The 21,800-nt window shown below is 38.3% G+C and overlaps 1 protein-coding gene across 1 annotated transcript in view; it reads right to left on the bottom strand.

Moving 5' to 3' along the window:
- PDE11A (phosphodiesterase 11A) overlaps positions 1 to 21,800 on the bottom strand; it is a 315,606-nt gene that overhangs the window by 44,357 nt on the left and 249,449 nt on the right. The window contains exons 14-16 of the mRNA XM_006921237.1: positions 18,628 to 18,718; positions 14,921 to 15,021; positions 1,496 to 1,573 (exon numbers count right to left, since the gene is read on the bottom strand). Coding sequence (XP_006921299.1) covers positions 1,496 to 1,573; positions 14,921 to 15,021; positions 18,628 to 18,718 — 270 coding nt within the window. The remainder of the gene's footprint in view (positions 1 to 1,495; positions 1,574 to 14,920; positions 15,022 to 18,627; positions 18,719 to 21,800) is intronic.

Raw genomic sequence — 21,800 nt, forward strand, 5'->3', positions numbered from 1 at the left:
GAAAACATCCGGCGGAGATGCGGAAGCACTGGCATTTTAGAAGTCTTGCTCGGAAGAGGCCAGGCCCAAGGAAGCAGCCGGGAGTCATTGAGAAGAGATGGTGTACACGTACAGGCTTTGGGAATGGCCTGGAATGATACAACCAACTGCTAACAGAGTATAGCTGTGCAGCAGTATGAGAATTGGGAGTGAAGCTCAAGGGAGAATTTAATTTGTTACATATAGGAAAAAAAAGTATTCTTATAATTACTTGTGTAGTTAAAAATTATTTAAAAAGAAATTGCCTTGTAAGAAATTAGGAAGAATGTGAGTGAAGTGTGAAATTGAAGGGAAGGAAGAACTAAAAATGGACCTTGAGAAGAAGGAAGATTTTAGAGATGATTTTTTTTGGGGGGGGGGGGCTGAGGAGATGGAAGCATATTTTTAGATCTAGAAAAGGCATAATGGGGGAAAAAAACTGATTTTGAAAACGCAAGTCAAGAGAGTACAACTGATATCGCAAGGTGGAGGCTGGGCGGGGGGAGATGGAGGAAACGGAATTAGGACACAAGTTGAGGAGAGACTAGCACCTTAGGAAGGACATAGAAAAAGATCTGTAAAGATAACAAAGAGAAATATTAATGCACAGAGTGAGGGGGAAAGGGCGCCCTCTGGTGAGAGAGTGTGAAGAGAGGTCAGTTGCAGAGGGAAGGGGCAGGCAGGGCTCTGTGTTCTGAGGATGGTGGCAGAAGTTTCACAGAGCACATATGGGGAGGAGAACCCACTTGGGGTGACTCTAGTGGTTGCCTGGCTGTCGAGCAGACACAGCAAGTGGATAATCCTGGCCTCGCAAGCTTTCCTAGGAATACTTAACAGCTTTGGAACAGGAATAAGATAGCAAAGGTCTGAGGATGGATGAGGTGAGGACAGCAGAAGGCCAGGGTGTGACAGAAAGAGGAATAGTCTCACCAGCTGGAGTGGCTGCAATCAGGTGGTTAAAATGTGCCACATAAAAATGATGGTTTGTTGCTGTCTTTTTTAAACATCTGAGAAGTCCTGTGAAAAGTCTGGAACAGACTCCTTATTTCCACCACCAAAATTGTTCCAACTGGTTTTCTATCTACAATATCTGTTGTCTCCAAAGAAAAACGAAACTTAATTCTCCACTTTCCTTTTTCTGTGTAACTTTGTTTTTTGAGGTTCAAAAATACCCTCTTCCCACCAACTTGCATGCCCGCCTTCTCTGGAAAAAAGAGGAAATCATGGCTTGCTGAAACTGAACCAATCTGAATATGATTTTTCTAATTTCGAATGCAAATTTATGGAGAGGAGGCGAATTATAAACTAGAAGACAAAAAGACAGTCTCTGTCTTTTCTCTAATTATTCAACCAATCTCTAATTTTTAATGTAAGCTAAGATTTGTTACTTTAAAAATCACTTGTGTGCGCTTAGCACTGTCAGAAAAGCTAAATCTTTAAATAATGAAAAAACACATAAACAAGAGCTATTTCTTACCGAAATATATCACGATGGTTTTTGATGTTCCAATCATATTCTCCTTTACTGACAAGTTCAAAGAATTCAGTTCTCCTCCTGCATGAAATCAAATGAAGAAAGAAAAAAAAAAACCTGGAATGAAATTTCTCAGTCTGTGGGGTGACATAAACACATTTATGGGAAAATATAAGACCACCTGAACCAAGTAACTTAATATTTGAAATCATGAGGCTAAAGCACTATCAAAATAAATCACTTTAAAAAAAATGTTGAGGCTTCAAGAAAAAGCTGCAATCATTTCTGAATGTATTTACAACAGAGAAGATTATCGAGCCATAAAACAGAAAACAATTTGGTCCTGCATTTAGGATTACTTGCTGTGAAGCCCTTGTGGCATTTACTGAAAGTCAGAGAAGAAAGGCAAGGACAAATAAAATGTGGGAACAATTCTGGAATGTTCTTTTATCATTCAACATAGAACTGAGCTGTATGATGATTCAAAATAAGATAAACTCCCTGGTAGTAAATTCAGGATACTTTTTTCTAGGTAAGAAAATAACTAAAATAACTATTTCGGCATTTCAGTGCTTAAACACTTAAGCTGTGGAGTCAAAAATAACTGTTTAAACAATGGGTCAGGCACCTACTTGTGCAGCTTTGGCAAGTCACGTAAGCCCTCTGAGCCTCAATTTCATAACCTCTGACATGGTGATTAGATTCACTAACTCACAGAGTTATCGTGAGGATTAAATGAGATGACATAAGAAAGCGTTTAGCGTAGTATCTGCACATTTTAATGCCAGATACACACACATACAGATACAGATTTGAACGTATATAGATATGAAAAAGACAAGAGGGAATATTCTAAAGTTGTGAAAATAAGGGTGATTTATTTCTATTTTCAAAACTTCTCTTTAATCTAGTTATACGACTTTTTATTATGACAGCGAGAAAGGAAAAAAGAGAACATCAATATTTTTATTCTTTTAGAATCATTTCCCAATGTTTCACCTTCTTGGCACTTTCTAATGAGAGATAAAGGGTATGATGCACTGTTTCCAGAAGTGATTATTTCCTGGTTAAGTAGGTTTGAGAAATGCTGCCTGTAATATGCCTCTCTTGGAGTTTTAGCACCTACATTAGCCTTTTGAAGGCTCTCAAAAATACTGAGCTAGAAAAAGCCTACTTAGCCTACTTAACCATAGAATTCCATAGTTCCAATGTTTTAAGAAATACACAAGGTGGTGTTGGAAAATGCTACCATGTCACGTATGGTGGAAATCAGAGTAAGATCTTAGACACTCAGTGCTGACTCATAGTCTGGGGGGAAAAGGACAGGATGCTGGGTGCAATTGGCTCTCCTGTTTCTGGTCTGGGTTCCCTAACACCGCTGACCAGCTTCTTGTCATCAGGTCAGACTGACTACTCAATTTACCTGAAGGGGGACAGGTCAGGAAGACAATGTGGCTCACTTCCTTATTTTGAGACACAGACAGGTCCTGGACCTATTGCTTCAAGTAGATACAGGTCAAGGCCATCTCACAGTATGGGGGAATCTCTACAACAACCTCATAGCAATTGGTAAGATGGTACCGCACAGTTACATGGAAGGGCCCAGCAACTTCTCTCCTGTTTGGGCGTGCAGGTGTGTACATATCTTTTCTTCTTATAACTTTACCATCTTTTTCAATTGCCCACTCCCTTCTTTATGACCACGGTCATGCCTTTTCACTTCGCCACTGTGACTGTGAACTGAAATAGAAAGGGAAGTAGTGGAATGAAGAGAGCCCAGATCTGGACTCAACACTGACCTGGGCTCAATGCTGACTGTTATTTACTAGCTACATGGTCCTGGGCAAGTGATTGCACATTGCCTCAGTTTCCAGTTTTGTGGTAATAATTTGAGATGAGGTACATTAAGTGTGTGGCACTGGTAGATACTCCATACCTGATAGCTATGGTTAATATGCAAATATTATTAATAGTGTTACTGCCAACAATAATACACAGTGGGCTAGTTGGACTACATGGAGATCGAAGATGTCATCTAGTTCTTTCTCTCTGAATGGATATTAGTCTTCTTTCGAATAATTGTGGAGGAGAAAGTTTGGTTCAACAAATATTTATTAAACACCTACTCTGTGCCAACTCTTTACTAGGCTTTATGGAACAAGACATGGACATGGTCTTTAAACATCTTTGAGTTTAGCAGTGGTGACCAAAAAAAATAGGTAATTCTCCTTCAAATGCGATACAAATGATAATACTAATGATACTGGGACTAGAGTGAAGTGAGGAAGGCACTCACCTTGGGCACAAAATTTGAGTAATCCAGTAATCCAGACAAATAATATTTGAATGCAATATAAAAAAAAAAGACAATATAAAGACAAAAAACAAAAAACAAAAAACCATGAATAAAATATCAAAATTTTAAATAAAGATAGGGTTTATGTTCACTCCTGGATCCCCAGTGCCTACAACAGTGCTGACATGTAGTAGGAGCTTAATAAATATTTGTTGAATTGATGCATGCGTGAAAAAGATTATCTCATAAAGCTATTCATTAAAAAAAACAAAAAACAAAAACTCTTCAGCCACTGATTTCACCTAGATTCTAGTTGTTCTGGGATCTTCACAGTTGCCATTTGGAGAGATTGTGATAAGAAAACAACAGAAAATTCATTCAAGAAAAGCCCTGCCAGATTCTCAGAGACTAGATTCTAACTTGAACCAAGCAGACATCATAAGAAATTGTGGGACATTTAAGAACGCCATTCCATCCAATGCCTGACCTTCCTTTCACTGATTATTGTTATATTTGCTGAGAGTGAGTTTGATAGATGAGACATAACGTTTTTGATGAAAAGTGGAGCCATATTGCCTAGGTGGCTAACTCAATGCAGAAAATAATTTTTTAAAATACAAATCTATGATGTGCCAATCAAATAGCACCATAAGAATAAATTTCCCAGTGATGGAAAGTTTAATAGCTAGGGTTGCTGGTGTGTAAGCCTTAAATCAAGTGAACCCCAAATCAGTCATAGGCTTCACATCACATTATAACAAAGCTATATTTTATTACATTAAGACAAAAGAGAATATCCACTATCTGTAGAGGATGGTGGATAGAGGAGAGGGGGAGGGATTTTTTTCATAGGACACAGAAGAACATGGCGTACTAATTTTATTTTTCCTCCACTGACCAAAGTATATAATTTCTTGATAGGTTCTATTTATTCTGGTGTCCCAAGGTTTGGCTATGACCTCAGAAAGTAATAGGAGACTTCCTGCACACCATAGTTTTATCAAGATAAACATGGGAAAAATCTAGTAACTGGTGGAACCACGTATATCATACATCTGGTAATAATACATTTGGTAACATAAATGCCAAATAGATGCTTTAAAGTTTAAACCAAAGTGCATTTAAACTTTTTTTTAAAGTTTCTGAAAATTAACATCTTGAAAGATCAGGAGATGGGGTTAATCATTTTCATAAGGCTGCAAAAGGATTTTTGAAGTGATGATATGCAAAGTTCACATAACAAATTTATTATGCATATTTAAAATAGTTTAAAAGGCATAAAATTACAGAATGGACAGAGAATCTGTCTATCTCTTTACCACTCAGCCTGGAAATAAGGCTTTACCCATCCTGTTGAGGGCCTTGTGCATCCCTGTACTGCTGCTTCTGCCTCCCTCCCTGCCTCCCACCACAAGACGGCCATTTTCTAAATTTTGCATAAATCATCTTCACATATAGCCTTATAATTTTACCAGGTAAATTATGCATAATGTTGCTCTGCACGTTTAAAAATTTTAAAAATGGTGTCATCATCGTATCTGTATTCTTTGGCAACTTGCTTTTCTCACTCAGTGTTTATGAGATTCATCCGTGTGGCTACATACATTGCTTGGCCACTCCCTTTCACTGCCGTGCTGTAGTCCATGTATCAGTATATCCCTGTTTATTTACCCATTTTCTGATGGTGCAAATTTAGATGACTTGCAATTTTTTTATTATATATCATGAACATCCTTGTACACGTCTCTGTGAATTCATGTGATTTTTCTATTTCTGCCTCTCTGTCTCTTTGTCTCTGTCTCTGTCTGTTTCTCTCTCTCTATATATAATATATACACATTTACTTATGTATATGTAAAATTGCTGGGACATAGAATGATTTTTCTGTATTTAACGAGCTTTCATTATAATTACAGACTGTTAAAGGTATCTGAGACCTTTCAGGAAATATCTGCTGTAATTCATGTTATAGGTGAGGAAATTCAAGGTGAAGGAAGATGAAGTTGATTGCTAGGGTCTCTCTCAGGGCAGTTATGGGAATATCTAGGTAGGTTCCAGGTTCCCAGCCTCCCAGTTCTGGCCTCTGAGACCATCTTTGTAAATCGTGTGTAACATGAACCTTGTGCATTGTGAGAATATGAACAGCAGAGGTTGGACCCCTTCATGAGCTCATGGCACTGCAAGCTGCTGTACCCAGTGCCGGACACCACAGCAGGCTCCAGGCAGAGGTCTTTCTATCACCAACAACGGGGTACTCCAAGCAAGAGCTGTAGGCGGCTCTGGTCAGGTTGATGATTCACAGCTTCACGTGGTTTATTTCTGACCTCCTCCTTGGTGATAATCATTGCAAAACAACAATGTAAAATTCACTGTGCTTTTGAGAAATGAATTTGCCCACACAGCTGCTCATTTTAGCATCTATATGTGTATGTGTATGTACATTATAGAGTCAGCAGCATGAGCATATGTAAAAATGTTAAAAATAGGAGCACTTTTAAAAACATGGGACTGATAAAATGAACATTTGAAAAATACACAAAATTATGTAATACTCCTTGGATCTAAACCTCTTTGTCATAAGGAACTATGTCATTAACTTCTCAAGCAGATCATTGGGAACCTTGGTTTTCAAGGACAATGGCAAATACCTCTGCTAGTGAAAAGCAACTTACTGGAAAATCTCATTTATAATCAGATATGTTTTTATTAGGCTTTTATCCTGCTCTCCTGACATATGTTCCACTCAGAGAAATAGCAGTCTTTATTACAAAAGCATCATTTGAACATAACTGCTAAAATTACCCACAAAAATAATTCTAAAGATTGGTTACCAGTCACCCATCACTACATCGAAAAGCTTTCTGGTTTGTAATTTTTCTGCAATGCAAGAAATTATTTGTAAAGTGAGAAATCACCATTCCTGTGTATATTTTAATCAGAAATGTTTTTAAAATTTATATATCTATGTATACCTGTATGTGTATGGATATATTCTCTATTTATCTATTTATCTAACTGTTCTGAATCTATTAAAGGTCCATGAATGTTAGGAAGGTTTTACTGCTGAGGTGGCAAATCATGATTGTGACTCTCCTGCAATTTCAACTCCAGAATCGTCAGGCAGGGGTGGCAGAAATGTGTGTGTGGATGGGCTGGAGTGGGTGCGGGGAAGGGGCAGGATATTTATTCTTTCAGTGTTCTTACAGCTCATTCAAAAGGCAAATCAGACATGTGCGATTGATTATTAAATGTAGATTCTGGAGAGATTCTGGACTTTGGAAATAAAAGCACCAGAGAAGAATAGAAAATTAATAAGCAGATGTTAACTCCAGTAATTATGACTGAAGGAAAAAGTCATATATTTAATTTGAAAAATGAATTATCTTCCTGCTTTAAACCAGCACTGATAACACAAGGGTAAATTAGCACTAGTACCCGCCAACTAAGAATGAAATGACCTGTTTGATGCTGTGCTGATGTTGACAGCATGAACAAATTTGGGAAAACGCAGGAAATCGAAAGATCAGAATGACTTTGAAGTTTAAAAATGGCAGAAGATTACACAACACAAAGCTCTAACATCAGTTCGGTCAATAGTCACCAGGCCAAGAAGTGGGCTAGGGCATTGCTAGATGGCGTGTACTTCAGGTGCCCGACATTTACTTTGTCTGCAGCACATCTCGTGCTGTGGTATTACTGGTTTTTATCTTCCCCACTGGGCTCTGAGTTCCTGAAAGTAAGAACTACGTCCTATCTGCCTCTGCATCCCCAGCCACTAGCACAGGATCTGACATAAAGAAGGTATCAATAAGTGTTAATGAATTTCTCCGTTTTAATTCAGTTGCAATATCATGTGGATTGGGATGGGAGGATGACTATATGGAAAAATGTTTTTGGAATTCAGGAAGAAGTACCAAAATATTTCTTTCATTAAACTGCCACAGAGCTTGTTGTTCAGACATTAGAATCTTTTCAGTGGGTTAATTCATCAGGCTCTGTTAAAATGTAAGAATGTTTGGGAAAGAGCAATGGGTTAATCCTTGTAAGTCATTACACCTTACTATGCGGTAATTTATCCTCTGCCTTTCTAATATGGTGGCTAGTAGAGTGCAGGCAACTGTGGAAATTGAAAACACTGAACGTAGTGAGCTCTTAATAAACATTTGTTGATGATGAATGAATGGATATTCCTGTCTCCATAAGAGTAGAAACATTTTTTGAGTTCCTATTGTATTTTTTTAAAATAAATTGTTCAAGACATTAATCTAATTTTTAAAAGGATGATCGAACTATGACTCCTAAAAGTCCTAGATAATTTAGTATATTTTGCTGCCATTATCAGATGCTTTTGAGAAATGCTGCGTATTGCGTCCCTTTGGAACGACGAAGACAAAGAAACCAGTAGACTAAGCATTTTTTCTTAATTGCTGATGAATATTTGTAGAGCACAAAGGAAATGGAAAAATTTCAATTTGAAGATTAGTCTGATTAATTTAGATAGTCAACCAAAAAGGCATTGGGCACCCAAATGGATTTATAAAATATGTATTATTGGATAATTCTTCGTTTAAATAATGGTCTGAGGCAATGTGGCATGGAGATGTGAGCACAGACAACTCGATGACTTTAGGCAAATTCTTAACTTCTCTAAGCTTAGGTATCCTTATCTATAGGATGAGGATAACAAATCTACCTTATAGGTTGATCTGAGAATTCAATATCATAAAAGTTTGTATTTTGAGAACTTGTTACGTCAGGCAGTGTGTCAGATTTTGAGGCTCCAAGAGTGAGATGGCTGCATTCATGTCCTACTCTAGTGGTGATACAGGGAGACACCATAGTGCCTAGAAAAACGTGGGGCACAGAGCAGGCACCTGGCAGACAAGAGATACAGTGTTATGTGATCACAGCCTGTTGGGAATGGATGCTAAATTATAATTGCTACCTGACACACCAATATCCTCCACAACTGTATTAAAGCTAAAGAACTGCCAACTTCTTATGCTCCAGTTTATCTCAGTTGCAAGCAAGGAGCCTCTAAGCAAGGAGCAGTCTCTGCTTCACCAGCCAGGCTCCTGGGTGACTCTGACCTGGGGCCTCCTCACCAGCCCTTCATTCTGCTGGTGGAGTCTGCAGTTAGTTGAATTGCTACTGGCTTGCTACCTAGGGTGCTGGGAACCAGCCTCAGACATGGGCATACTCAAGTTACTGCTGCACTGAATGCCTGAGTGTTCCCAGGACTGGCCTCACTTTCCCCTTTAGTACTCTTAAACTAACAGTTGTCTAACTGTGGGGAGAATGGCAGAGTAGTTCAAACACTTTGGAGTTCGACTACTTGGCTCAACTCTCAGCTTTACTATTTGACATTGTGAGCAATTTACTGAATCTCTCCAAACTCAGTTTCCTCCTGTGTATTTGAGGTCAAACATAGTGCCTGTCTAATGAGACTGCTCTAAGTATTAAATGGAATAATGTGTATATAAAGCTCCTAAGTAAGCACACAGGAAATATTAGTAGTTGTTTTTATTATGAATTGTGAAAGCTGCATAGGTCATTTTTGTTGACTTATAGTACAGGGCAGATAAATAAATAGTACAGGGCTTTTGTGACTTTCCTTGAATTTTTAACACATGTAATTTGGGATCTCTCTCTACCCACCCCAACAAGCTTTGTCTTTTATGGTGTAAATTTTTTTTAGTTTTCTGCTTGAATGATTCTTTATAAGATATTTTACATTATCAAAGTTATTAAATTTAAATTACTTAAATTTAAATTATTTTGATTATTTAAATCTTAATTATTTAAGTTACCAAATTACCTTTCAAATAGGTAATCTCCTTTGACCGCCACAAGGACTCTCAGGGATTGGTATGGGCTATGTGCCTATTCCCATGTTGCTGACAAGGAAATGAAGCAAAGAGAGATTAAGTGACTTTCTCAAAGTCATACGACTGGTTACCGATAAGGTATATCTAATTCCTGCTTGAGATTCTGAAATTACTATTTAATTATCGAAGCCTTATTCACTGCAGGGACTCAGAACTAGGCACAGAAATTAATTTTAGAAAATCACTCAGCAGAAACTGGAAAATGTTTTCAGTGAGTTGGAAAATCAGACTGAAGAATTAACCCCCAGACTTAGGTTCTGAAACCTAGAAATTCACACTGAGGTTATTTTTGTTTTGCTTTTGTTTTTCAAACTTGTGAAGTCTGCTTTTATCTGTCATTTGCAGGACAGAATCCTGAGGACACCTAAAGCCATTAGAAATTAAAGTTACAAGTTTTCATGGTTATTTTTAAAGAGGTTCCATGTTTCTAGGAATCTTACATTTTCCCCCTCTGGTGCATGGCAGGAGACCCTGCCCCTAGGAATGAATCATAAACCCTTCTCCATAAGGCCTAGACCTTCTTCCTGGCAACCCTTTCTAGACTACTTTCCCCAACTCAGAGAGGAAAGCAGTGAGCTTCCTCTTTCGTTGACCTCAACTGTATCATGATGTTGGATTTGAGTAGTGAGGGCAGAAGACCCAACGCTAATTCAGACTTATAGAAAGCTGCCTCACATCCTCTTGGCCCACCTTGTTCCAGCTATTGCTCCTTCAACCAGCACTACAACTCATGCCTCGTTGGCCCTATGTTTTGCTTTCTTTCTGACCTGCTTGCAAGTCCTTGTCCCAAGCTTTGCTTTGGGAGAGGGCATGGGGAATGCATGCTGGTTTTCATATTAAACCAATTAATGTATACCTGGGAAGGTCAATATTGCCATGTAATTTATGCCCAATTCAAATAACAACTATTTCTTGATTTTTCCATTATTAAAGGAATATAGTGATTGTGGAAAAAGCCCCAAAAGAGGATGTGTGGGTTCCAGGTTAGCCACTAATCTACACTATTTAACATTTTTTTTTGTTTTTTGTTTTTTGGTTTTTTTTTAGGCAAAGCATCCCTTGGTTTGACCTCACAGATTGCAAGGACCTTGTCAACTACAATCCCTTATTTTTTATTCTTTTATGTCTACAGCACCTGGTCTTCGTAGGTGGTCTCCCATCCAAGTACTAACCAGGCCTGACCCTGCTTAGCTTCACACTACTTAATCTTTCTGAGCTCAGTACCTGATCTACCAAAAAAAAAAAAAAAAAAGACTTGGATTACATCATTTCTAACATCCCTTCCAGTTCCACACTGTATATTTGTGAAATAAAAGCATCTGGGTGACTATAGTAGTTGCTTTCCCCCTCATTAACCCTAGGGCTTGTTTACTCTAAAAATATGGCAACACTTTAAAGCAACTTTAGACAGGCAAGTGAATCAGCCTCCTGAAGGTCTAGATTAGAAAATGGGCACCTATTCAGAACCTCAAAAAACAATAATGCTGAGAAAAAGAGACCAGCCAGCTTCTTTGGGAGTCAGCAAACATTAGCAGGGGCTGCAGCATTAAGATAAGAACAGAGTAATGAGAAAGTGAGTTGTAACCAACTTCCCTGACTGCATTCCAGCGGTCACTCAGTGATTCATCACATCCCTAACAGGCTTGATAAATGAACTCCAACTGTTGAGACTTTTTTCTCCCTTAGAAGTTATTTGGAAACTTGGCTTGGGAAAATGCTTCTACTTTGAGGAAAATAAGGCAAAATCTTGCAAGTGTCAGAGACAAGAAATAAAAATATTAACAGATGCAGGCTTCCATAAATCCCAAATGAAGGAGCATCAATTCAGAAAAAGAGGGAAGATCATGATAGTTAAGTCAAACATGAGAGCCACAAAACATGCAAAATAAATAGGCTATAAAGCGAATGTGGTGGTAGATGTAGCCATTTATAAGACATAAAAGATATTCACAAGATATAAGATGCTTATAAGACATAACATAGATATTGCTACTCCATTTTACACATGAAGAGGCTCAGAGAGGTAAATAGTTTGATGATGCACAGCTAGGTAGTGGCAGAGCTAAGGTTTTAATTGTTTTTAGCATTTTATTTTATTTTATTTTATTATTACTTTCAAGTGCACAGTACATTGGTTAGATATTTATGTAGTTTATGAAACGATCCCCTTGATTACTCTATCATCCTTCTGGCTCTACACATAGCCATTACACTAATGCTAACTGCATTCCCTATGCCATGCTCCCCATCCCCATGACCATCTATCAAAAGAAGTACTAATTTGTACTTCTTTAATACTTCACTCCTTTCTTGCAACCACTTAACCTCTGCCTCCCCTCTGGCAGTCACCATATTGTCCTCTATACTTGTATGTTTTTGATTCGTTTGTTCTTTTTGTTCCCTAGATTCTGCATATAAGTCAAATAATATGGTATTTATCTTTCTCTGACTTATTTCACTCAGCATAATAGCCTCTAGGTCCATCCATATCATTGCAAATGGTAGGATTCCATTTTTTTATGGCAGAGTAATATTCCATTGTATATATGAACCATAACTTCGTTATCCAATTGTCTGTTGATGGGCATTTAGGTTGCTTCCATATCTTGGCTATTGCAAATTGTGCTGCCATGAACATAGGGGTGCATTATCTATTTTAAATTTTTTGAGGAACCTCCAGACTGTTTCTCGTAGTGGCTGTGCCAATTTGCAATCCCACCAACAGTGGATGAGAGTTCCCTTTTCTCCACATCCTCACCAACACTTGTTGTTCTTTGATTTGTTCATGATAGCCATTCTGACAGGTGTGAGGTGATATCTCATTGGGTTTTAATTTGTATTTCTCCGATGATTAGTGACCTTGAGCATCTTTTCAAATATCTATTGGCTAAAGGTTTTAATTTTTTAAATATATTTTTAAAATTAACATTTATATTTAACAAAGTAATACATACACAGTTAACAAATCAAACTACTAAAAAGCATACACTTGACCCTTGAATAACTTGGATGTGCCGACCCCATGCAGTTGAAAATCCACATATAACTTTTGATGCTCCAAAAACTTCTATCACCCCTCAGTATCCACGGGGGGATTGGTTCCAGGACCCTGGCAGATACCAAAATTCGTGGATGCTCAAGTAACTTACATAAAATGGTGTATAACAATGCATGTAGTCAGCCCTCTGCATCCTCGGATACCCAACAGAGGACTGAAAATACTGTTTTTGATCCATGGTTGGTTGAATCCACGGATATGAAACCCACAGATATGAAACCCACAGATACAGAGGGCCAACTGTATTTATTAAAAAAAATCTGTATAAGTAGACCTGCACCGTTCAAATCTGTGTCGTTCAAGGGTCAACTGTTTAATAAAAAAAGACAGTGTTTTCAATATTGCTGCCTTTTCATCCTTTGACTATATTTCCTAATGCATTCATTTGATTTTTTTTTTATTTTGGCTATTATATTTTTAACTTCCAAGAGCTCTTTCTTCTTCTGTGGTCATTCCTATTATTTTTGAAAACATTCTGTTCTTGTTTCATGGATATAATACTTAGCTCCCTAAGGGTATTAATAATAGTTTTTTGTTTGCTTCCTTTCCCTGTTTTCTCTGATTCTATTTTTTTCTATTGGTTTTGACCTCTGTGTTTCATATGAGAGGCTTTCATCAATGTTTTGTGACCCTTGGTATATGTATGTAATAGCAAAACATTAAAAGGCTGAGCAGGAGCTGTATGTGTGTGTTCATTGCATGGGATACACTTACATAAACATTGCACAAGACATATTTACACTAAGACATTATTCATTGTTTATCTGAATGCAAATTTAACTGGGCTTCTTGTATTTCTATTTGCTAAATCTAAGAACCCTGGGTGTGTAGCTTATGGATTTCTAGTTTCTGGGTGACTGGGCTATGAGCTATGGGTTTTTAATGCAGAGACTCCTTCCATTTTACTTCATCCACCTTCTGAGCTTTGCATCTCATTCCCACCTTGTACTTTTCCGAGTCCAGAGCTCTTTCTTCTATTTCTCCAGAAAATAACCTTCTGGCCTTCTCCAGGAGTGACTATGTTGGTGGAGGACTTTATGGGCTCTGAGTATTCTGTAAACTGACTTTTTAGTAATCTCTCTGTTTTAAGCCTTGAGTGTCACATTCACTTTTCATGGCAATTTTTGTCTCAAAGCACTGAGCAAGGTTCTGCAAGGCAAACTGGCTTTTTTTCTCAAAGTTGTCCTCCTCTGTATGCCAATCTATATAAAGGTATTACAGAGATGACGTTAGGGAGCATGAAGTACAGTAGAGAAAGGAGAACATGGGCTTAAGAACTCACACATAGGATCAAGGAGAAAAGAAACCTATAAAAGAGCCAGAAAAGGAGAGAGAAAGGGAGCTGGATATTGGGGAAGAAAAGAGTAGAAATTGACAATGGGAAGTCAGCAAACCTTCAGATGCCGCAAAGAAACTAGGAAATATCAGAAATGAGTAAAGGACATTGAATTTGGGGACAAGGAAGTCTCTGGTGACCTCTGAAAAGTACAATTTTGATAGAAAATGAAGGTGGATTCTGTTCTTTAAAGTGTAAATGGGCATTAAGAAAATAAAGGTACTACTGTGCTCCATTTATTTTAAAAGGTAGGCAGTAAAAGAAAGGTATATTGAAAAGCGATTAAATATCTCCATGGGGTCAAGTGAAAGGATTTTTTAGGAAAGGGAAGTTGTTTGGTCTTCAAGAGAAAACTGAACATATCAGTGAAGAAAGAGATTTCCAGGCTGCCAGAAGAGGTGGTTCCCGATGAAGCAGGTCTAAGAGGAAATGAGAGGGGTGGAATTTCCAGCTCAGATGGAGGCCTGAAATTGGATAAAAGGGAGTAGAGGAGAGGTACAGAATGAGGACTTGGATTTCAAGCTTTCGGCCACAAATCTTTTCCGTTAGCATCATCGGTGCCATTATAGACCTGACCAGAAATAATAGTCTGAAATAACAATCCTTCTCTAAAAGTGGCCATCACTTGGTTTGAATCAAAAGTCTCAAACAAGGCTCATAAAACAGAAGAAAGATATAAATCCCTTGATTGTAGCCCTGCTTTTCTTGTAGATACCACCTTAATGAAGTTCATCTACACATTGATATTAGTGCTAGAATAACAAGCACCCCTCGATATGGACCTGAAAATTGGTTACAGGATGAAACTTTACATATCCATTTGTCAAATAGATCAAATGCCAATACCTACTCAAAGTACAGAGTGAGATCTGTTGCCAATATTGACTGCTTCAAAAGTTGCATGAGGTCACTGTATTCCTTGGAGGACAAATTAGCAAAGATGTTGTGACCCTGTAATGAGAAAGAATAAAGTCACAAAAGACATCATTAAATCTGAGGCTGTTGATTATATGTTTTTCCTGTATTAAAACATATACACATGGGAACATGATAAAACTATTTTTTTAAAGCTTAATGAAATTGTATGCAAATACAAACAGATTCCTTGGCAAACACAGCAAAGCCAGACAGTGCAATCGTTTTTGATGAAATTGACCAAGGGACACTTTATTATGTCTAGTCTTGAAAAGAAAACTCTGAAAAATGTTTGAACTTGTCTTACTTGGGATATGTTTGTGCCAACAACTTCACTTGACTACCCATGGCCTGTGAAATCACTGAGTGTAGAAGCTGACAAAACATTTGAGAATCTTTCTGACCCTAAAATAAATCCTAGTTTCACTAGTAAAGTCTCAAGTTGGCGTTTTGAAAGTACTTGCTATGGCAACAAATAACTTCAAGGAGGAGAACAAACATTAGACCAGTTGTTCTTAACTAGGGGTGATCTGGGCAATGGGGACTTCTGGCAATGTTTAGAGACATTTTTAATTGTCACCCTGATGAGCGTTGCTACTGGCTTCTAAACATCTTATAATACACAGGACAGCCCGAACAACAAGTCATAACTGCTGAAGTTGAGAAACCCTGTGAAGATCCATCTTGATGAAGTGTGTGGTAGAATAAATTCAGTACATAATTACTGAGTAGCTAGAATTATGTATAAGATACTGTTCTTGGCATAGTTCTTGGAACTAATGATGACATTTTCCTAGTATCACTTGCAAATACATATGTATCTCCACGCCTTTGAAAAGCACACTTCTGTTCATCAATATTTGTTTTACACTAGGCAGCTCTACAGTGATTTTAGTAAAGTGAAAAATCCTTCTGTAAAGTGACTGACAATCTACTTAATTTTCTTCGAAGGTCAGGACTTTGCATTTATCAGGTTTTTTGTTTGCTTGTTTTTTGTGTTTTTTTTGGGGGGGGGGAGGCGGGGAGCATGAATACTAACTCATAAACATGTGGCCCAGGAATTGGACCAGTTTTAAACCTAGTGTTGAGAGCCAGAAGATGGTGCAGGAGGAAGGGGGCAGAATGACTGCCTGAGAATAAAATATTCTCCAACGAGAGGTAAATTAATTCTTTCAGGGAATCAGAATATCAATTAGTAAATTACCGCCTACCAGGCACCAGATGATAATCTGCTCCCCTGCGTTAATTTATCTCATTGGGTGAACTCGCCGCTTCTTAAAGACTAGAGTATATTGGTTCCGGTTGGGATCAGATCCAATATTAATAATAATTTTCAAATGAACTCTTCCAGACCCTTAATTCAGCCATTAGGAAGAAGACAAATAACTAAAGGAATGCCACACCATAATTCTGCCAGGGTTTCTTTGCCTGAGCCTCGCCCCATGGATCGATCACGGGCTGGTGTACTAAGGCCTGGGAAAAAGTGGTTGGAAGCTATGAAAATCTAGGCACAAGAATCCAGCCACATGTCTAGCATCCGGCAGTGAGAGAAATACTGGCACACCTCATTTTGTCGCACTTTGCTTTATTGCACTTCACAGTTTTTGCAAACTGAAGGCAAGACCCTCCACCAGCAAAAAGATTAGGACTCACTTTATTGTGATACTAGCTTTATTGCAGTGGTCTGGACCCAAATCCGTAAAACCTCCAAGGTATGCCTGTACAGCTGTTATGAGCAGTAAAAAGTTACAGTAAAAATATGAATTCCCGGAGAAAGCTGGTCTAAATGTGAGGATCTTGATTATTTTGTGAGAGAGTGCATTTTACCACCTTTAAATGACTTATAGTAACTAACATGATTTTCAGCTGACACACTGACAAAGCTAGCCAGATCAGCTTTCATAATAACAAAAAAACATCAATTTGCAGTGTATTGTTTAGATGCAAACTGGCCTTCTCCAGTGCCTCAAGGGTTTGCTTCCTGAAATAGATTTGTCTCCTTGAAATACTGCTTCCACTTGTTGTTTAGGGAGGAGTGTGGAATTGACGTAAAGAGAACCAAGTTGAGGGAGAAAGTTCTGGGGCAACATTGTCAGGCCATCTAACCTCTCTGTGCCTCTGCATCACTTGGAAAGTGGAATGATAACGACTTCTACATTTTTGCCTTTCTGATGGGCAGGATGTGTGTGTGTGTGTGTGTGTGTGTGTCTGTGCGTGCGTGCGTGTGTGTGTGTGTGTGTCTGTGCGTGCGTGCGTGTGTGTGTGTGTGTGTGGCAGAAGCACCAGGGCAGGGCCCGCATGCCCCAGTTGCACACTGCATGGCTCCATTATTATTATTCTGCGTTCTTCATAGATAATTCTGGACTGAAGGGCAACTAATGTATTTCGTTGGTATGGAAACAAATTCTGAGTTAGTGGGGTCTGTTTCCAAACGAATGACCTTTCGAGAAAACCTTGACATCCTGTTTATAATCCTTGTTATTACAGAGGTGGGAGTTCCTGGGGTCAGAGGTATAAATCCACTGTATTATTAGTACAGAAAGGATAGTCTGAACCCAAGTTCCTGCGGTCCTTACCTTCCTCTTTCACAGCAATTGGCTAAACCAGTGTTTCATGGATTATTCCTGAACCACAGATGCCAGGATGCTGGTTTCTGTCAGAGTTACTGAGAGCCTAACCCTTGATATTTTCTTCCCAACTGAAAATATAGCTCCTCCAGAGAATTTGCCCTTCTGCAGCCTCACGCAGGTTCCAGAGTGCTGACTCTCTTTTATGGGGTCGAAGAAGGCTTTCATGATACTGCAAAAGGCATGCCTTTTCAAGATAGGCTGGAGGAAAAAAACTTCCATATTTAATGATGCTATTCCAGTGAAGCAGGGCCTTAATGATGATAATAATAATAATTAATGGCACAGCTAGAGAACTGACAAATAATGAGGAACAGATGATCCTTTCTTGGCCTCAAAAAAAAAAAAATTCTGTACGCCTGCAGAAAATTAAACAGATCCTTTCCTGGCAATTTCGAACTCTTACACGCCTCAGCCAGAGTCAGTAAGTGGTTTTTCTTTTTCTCCATGGAGAGCTAAAAGTATAAAACTACTTCCAAGTCCTGCAATGCCACATGCAGCAAAATAAGGCATATGGCCTTAGCCCTGGGTCTCAAGTTTAGTTGCAATTCTCACTTTCGAAGTGGTCCCACCAGCAATTTTAAGTTCTTATTTTATTATAGGTTTCTCAATTGTGCTAATAAAGTGTAACTTTCTCACCCTCTTTCTGCTTCTATCATTTTTAAAATGGCTTTGGGTTCACTCCTTGTGTTAGTGGGCTTCTGTACCCCTTAAGGAAGGTATGACCATGCTCTAGTGACAAGCTCTAGGCAGTCTCCTCTGCTAAGTGAATCTGGAAAGCCTTCAAACCAATAATGAAACCCAAACAAATCAGCTCAGGTAGAATTTGAACAAGGTCTTTGGTCAGGCATCTGAATAAATAAAAAAAAGCCATGAAGAAAAGGTTCAATAGTTTGTCTTAAAAATATTGTTTCACTTCTCAGTGCCTACCTGTGGCACTACAAAGAAAGGGAGGTCAGAAATATTGTTTCACTGGTTTTGTGTCAAGGGAAGAAGCAGAACGTCAGGTCTGTACCTCACTTTGAAGGATCATCACGGCGTGGTTAAAGTGGTGGTGCTCTAAAGTAGCAGAGGTCCCATAGAGTTGGGCCAGGGCAGAGCCACTCCTGAAAGAGGACAGAAGGGTCAGTGACCAAGGCTCTTCATCTGTCAATGATTCCCCACGCCAGCCCTTTGGATCAAACTGCTTTTCCTGTTTTGGCAAAGGACCATGAGCTGATACATTCTAACTGCTTGTGTAGTTCACTAATCTATTAAGTAAACCTTTCATGAAACTTCTGTGTGTTAGGCTAGATGCTATGGATGATACAACAGTGAATAAGACTCAGCCCACGATTCTAAGAAATTTACAGACTAGTAAAGATGAGACGTGATCAAAGGGAAACCGGTGCACATAACACACAAATACCACGGGAAGTGTTTCAGGTTCAATCAAAGTGCTTTGGATGATCTGAGGATAACAGATATATTTTTTTGGCTTTGGGGATCAGGGTAAGCTTCATAAACTAAACCTTACACAGCTTCAGAATGTCCAGAACAATGGTCTTATATCAAATGTATTTGAATCTCTACAGGAAAAGACTTTGTGAATATTTTGCATTTGATCTGCTAGGTTTACAAGCTTCTACTATGGTTTACCAGCCCTAGTCACACTATGATATCTCAGTGTAGAACTCTAGAAAGTTCTTTAGATTTAGAGTCAGACTTCAGCTCTTGGTAATAGCGGTTTCTTTGTTTCTAAAATTATAATAATACTGTCTACCTTACCAGTTATTTATGAGAATACAATAAAATACTTGAAAGTGCCCATCACAGTGCCTGGCAGATAGTAGATTGTAGTCTATGTTATTAATCAATAATTAAAACACATTTAGATACTTCCATTTAAAATAAATAAGATGATAATTGATGCTTGAAAGGCTTATTTTGAATTATCTTTAAATTTCGCTTTATATATATATGGTTGTTATATATATATATATATATAAAACAACCTGCTCCTCAACAATGTCAGTTCAGCAAAGTGTTCATTTAAAATGTTCAGGTGTGCTCATTTCCAATTCTTTTGGAGTAGGATGTAGAGCATCCAAAGAGTCGAGAGAGATCTAGAGAATCCTAGGATTTAAAGTGCAGTCTTGGGACTCGGTTGAGGACTCATCCAGGTCTTCGTGTTCTTTCTTGCTCATTGCAAGGAGTTTGGACATTGAAAGGTCAATTTGACCTTAACTTGGGAACACTGGAGACTGACAGCTCGCAGTCTGCCTTGCTAGTGAGAGGAGCGAAGACTGAATCTAAGTGCAGCTTGAAGGATTTCTGTCATAAGCTGCCCTCCATCTCCAGTGTGAGCCACTCCCAGATCACGGCCACTTTGGGGGCTCTTGGAAAGACTCAGAGCTGCCACATGTTGGAAAAATGACAGCAGAGTTAGGTTCTGTAGGGATTGTTATGAATAGGGTTAATAACGAGGGTACTAGATTTTAATCATATATATTATTTCTTTAAATCTTGCCTTAATCTATATAATTTAATAAGAGAACATTTGTTAGGCTAATCTTGGTAACCAGTGATTAATATTTAATGTTAGTTACTATTTTTTGAACTTAGAGTTCATTTTGATGAAAATTCATTTTTTAAAAAGCACACTGTATTGTGTCTTGTTTATATTTGTCTTGGCTTTTGAAATTCAAGGATGTTTTATATGCATATCACATCCGAATGCCTGACGTGGAGTAGGAGCTTAAAAAAAAATTAGCTGCTTGGCTAATAAGCTTGCAGTGGTATGTCTAGAGATTATAGTTAAAATTGGAAGGTTGACAGTAATGAGTATGTTAACATATTTTATAATAATGTTATTAATAATAATAGTTATCATTAATAAGTACCTATCAGGCACTAGCCAACAGATTAACAGCTTAATACATTATTTCATCTAGTCCTGACAATAACCATGAAATTGTACTGTCTTCTCATTTTATCGATGAGAAAATCGAGGATCAGAGAAGTTAAGCTACTTTTCCAAGGCCACAAAGCTAGTAAGTGTAAGTTATTGATTGGAATCCAAGTTTTTAAGCTTCTCATTATATAATAAGAAAGCTAATTATAACTTATACATATCTGATATTTGACTCTCAATTTTTGCCAAGCTGGTTGTCACCAATGAATGATTTCAAAATTTAATTCAGAATTCTATTGGTATAACTGCCTACCACAGGCTCAGATTTCCTGTGATTCATTTCTACTAATCGGCCATGCCGAGATGTGCCTCTCTTACTGGTGTGAATTCCAGTAACAGAGTCATTGATGTAAAGTAGGGTCAAGTTGAAAAATATTATCTCTTCCTTTATCATGTTGGTTTAGCAGAACTTACAAAGTTAAATCAGCTAGATTATCACAAATCACTTTATATTTTCTTTTTTCAGGATGAATAGAATGTTTCCTCCTTTAACTAGGGAACAGCTCATGACAGATACATTGGGGCCTCCCACGCTGCACCTCTCCCTCGCCCCCAGACCCATGTGGCTTCCGAACTGCTGCATTTCATCAGAAGGACTCTCAGGGTGTTTGTGCACATGCAGCCATCTAATTGTCTATGGTTTGAGCATCTTCATCATCAGACTCCCTGTTTGTTCCCTTTTGCAATTCCATCTTACATTCTCTCCACCCTCACACAATACTGAGTTAATCATAAAAATAAGTAGACTAATGCTTTGAAAGTACAGAAAGATATTGTGATTCATTCATTCATCTATTATTCCTTCAACCGACTCTTGATGACTGTTATGATGCCAGGCTGCCGGCCATGTGGAAAGATGCATACAAAGATAAGTAAGACGTGGCTCTTACCCTCAGGAAGCTCACAGTCCCCCAATTTGTGTAGGACACTTTCTCTGACTAGACTTGCACTAACAATGGTCACCCTTCTGCAAGCAAGGTGCCATCCGAACATTCATAGGATGGAGCAAGGCACTAACTCTGCTCTGAGTTTTATAGAGTAAAATTATCTAAGCAATGATGCTTCCATTTCCATATGGATTATTTATTTACACTATTAGATTTGGTTTCTGTCAGATTTTCTAAGACTGCAAAACCTTTCGGTGCTTTCTCTCTAAGGACAAGGCTTACTGAGAATGCTCCCTATACCTGCTATTACATACACACATGCTGTGAATCTCCTGGGATGGAAAGAGT

This window comes from Pteropus alecto, unplaced genomic scaffold (assembly GCF_000325575.1).
Source record: "Pteropus alecto unplaced genomic scaffold, ASM32557v1 scaffold3, whole genome shotgun sequence".
In the NCBI taxonomy this organism is placed as follows: Eukaryota; Metazoa; Chordata; class Mammalia; order Chiroptera; family Pteropodidae; genus Pteropus; species Pteropus alecto.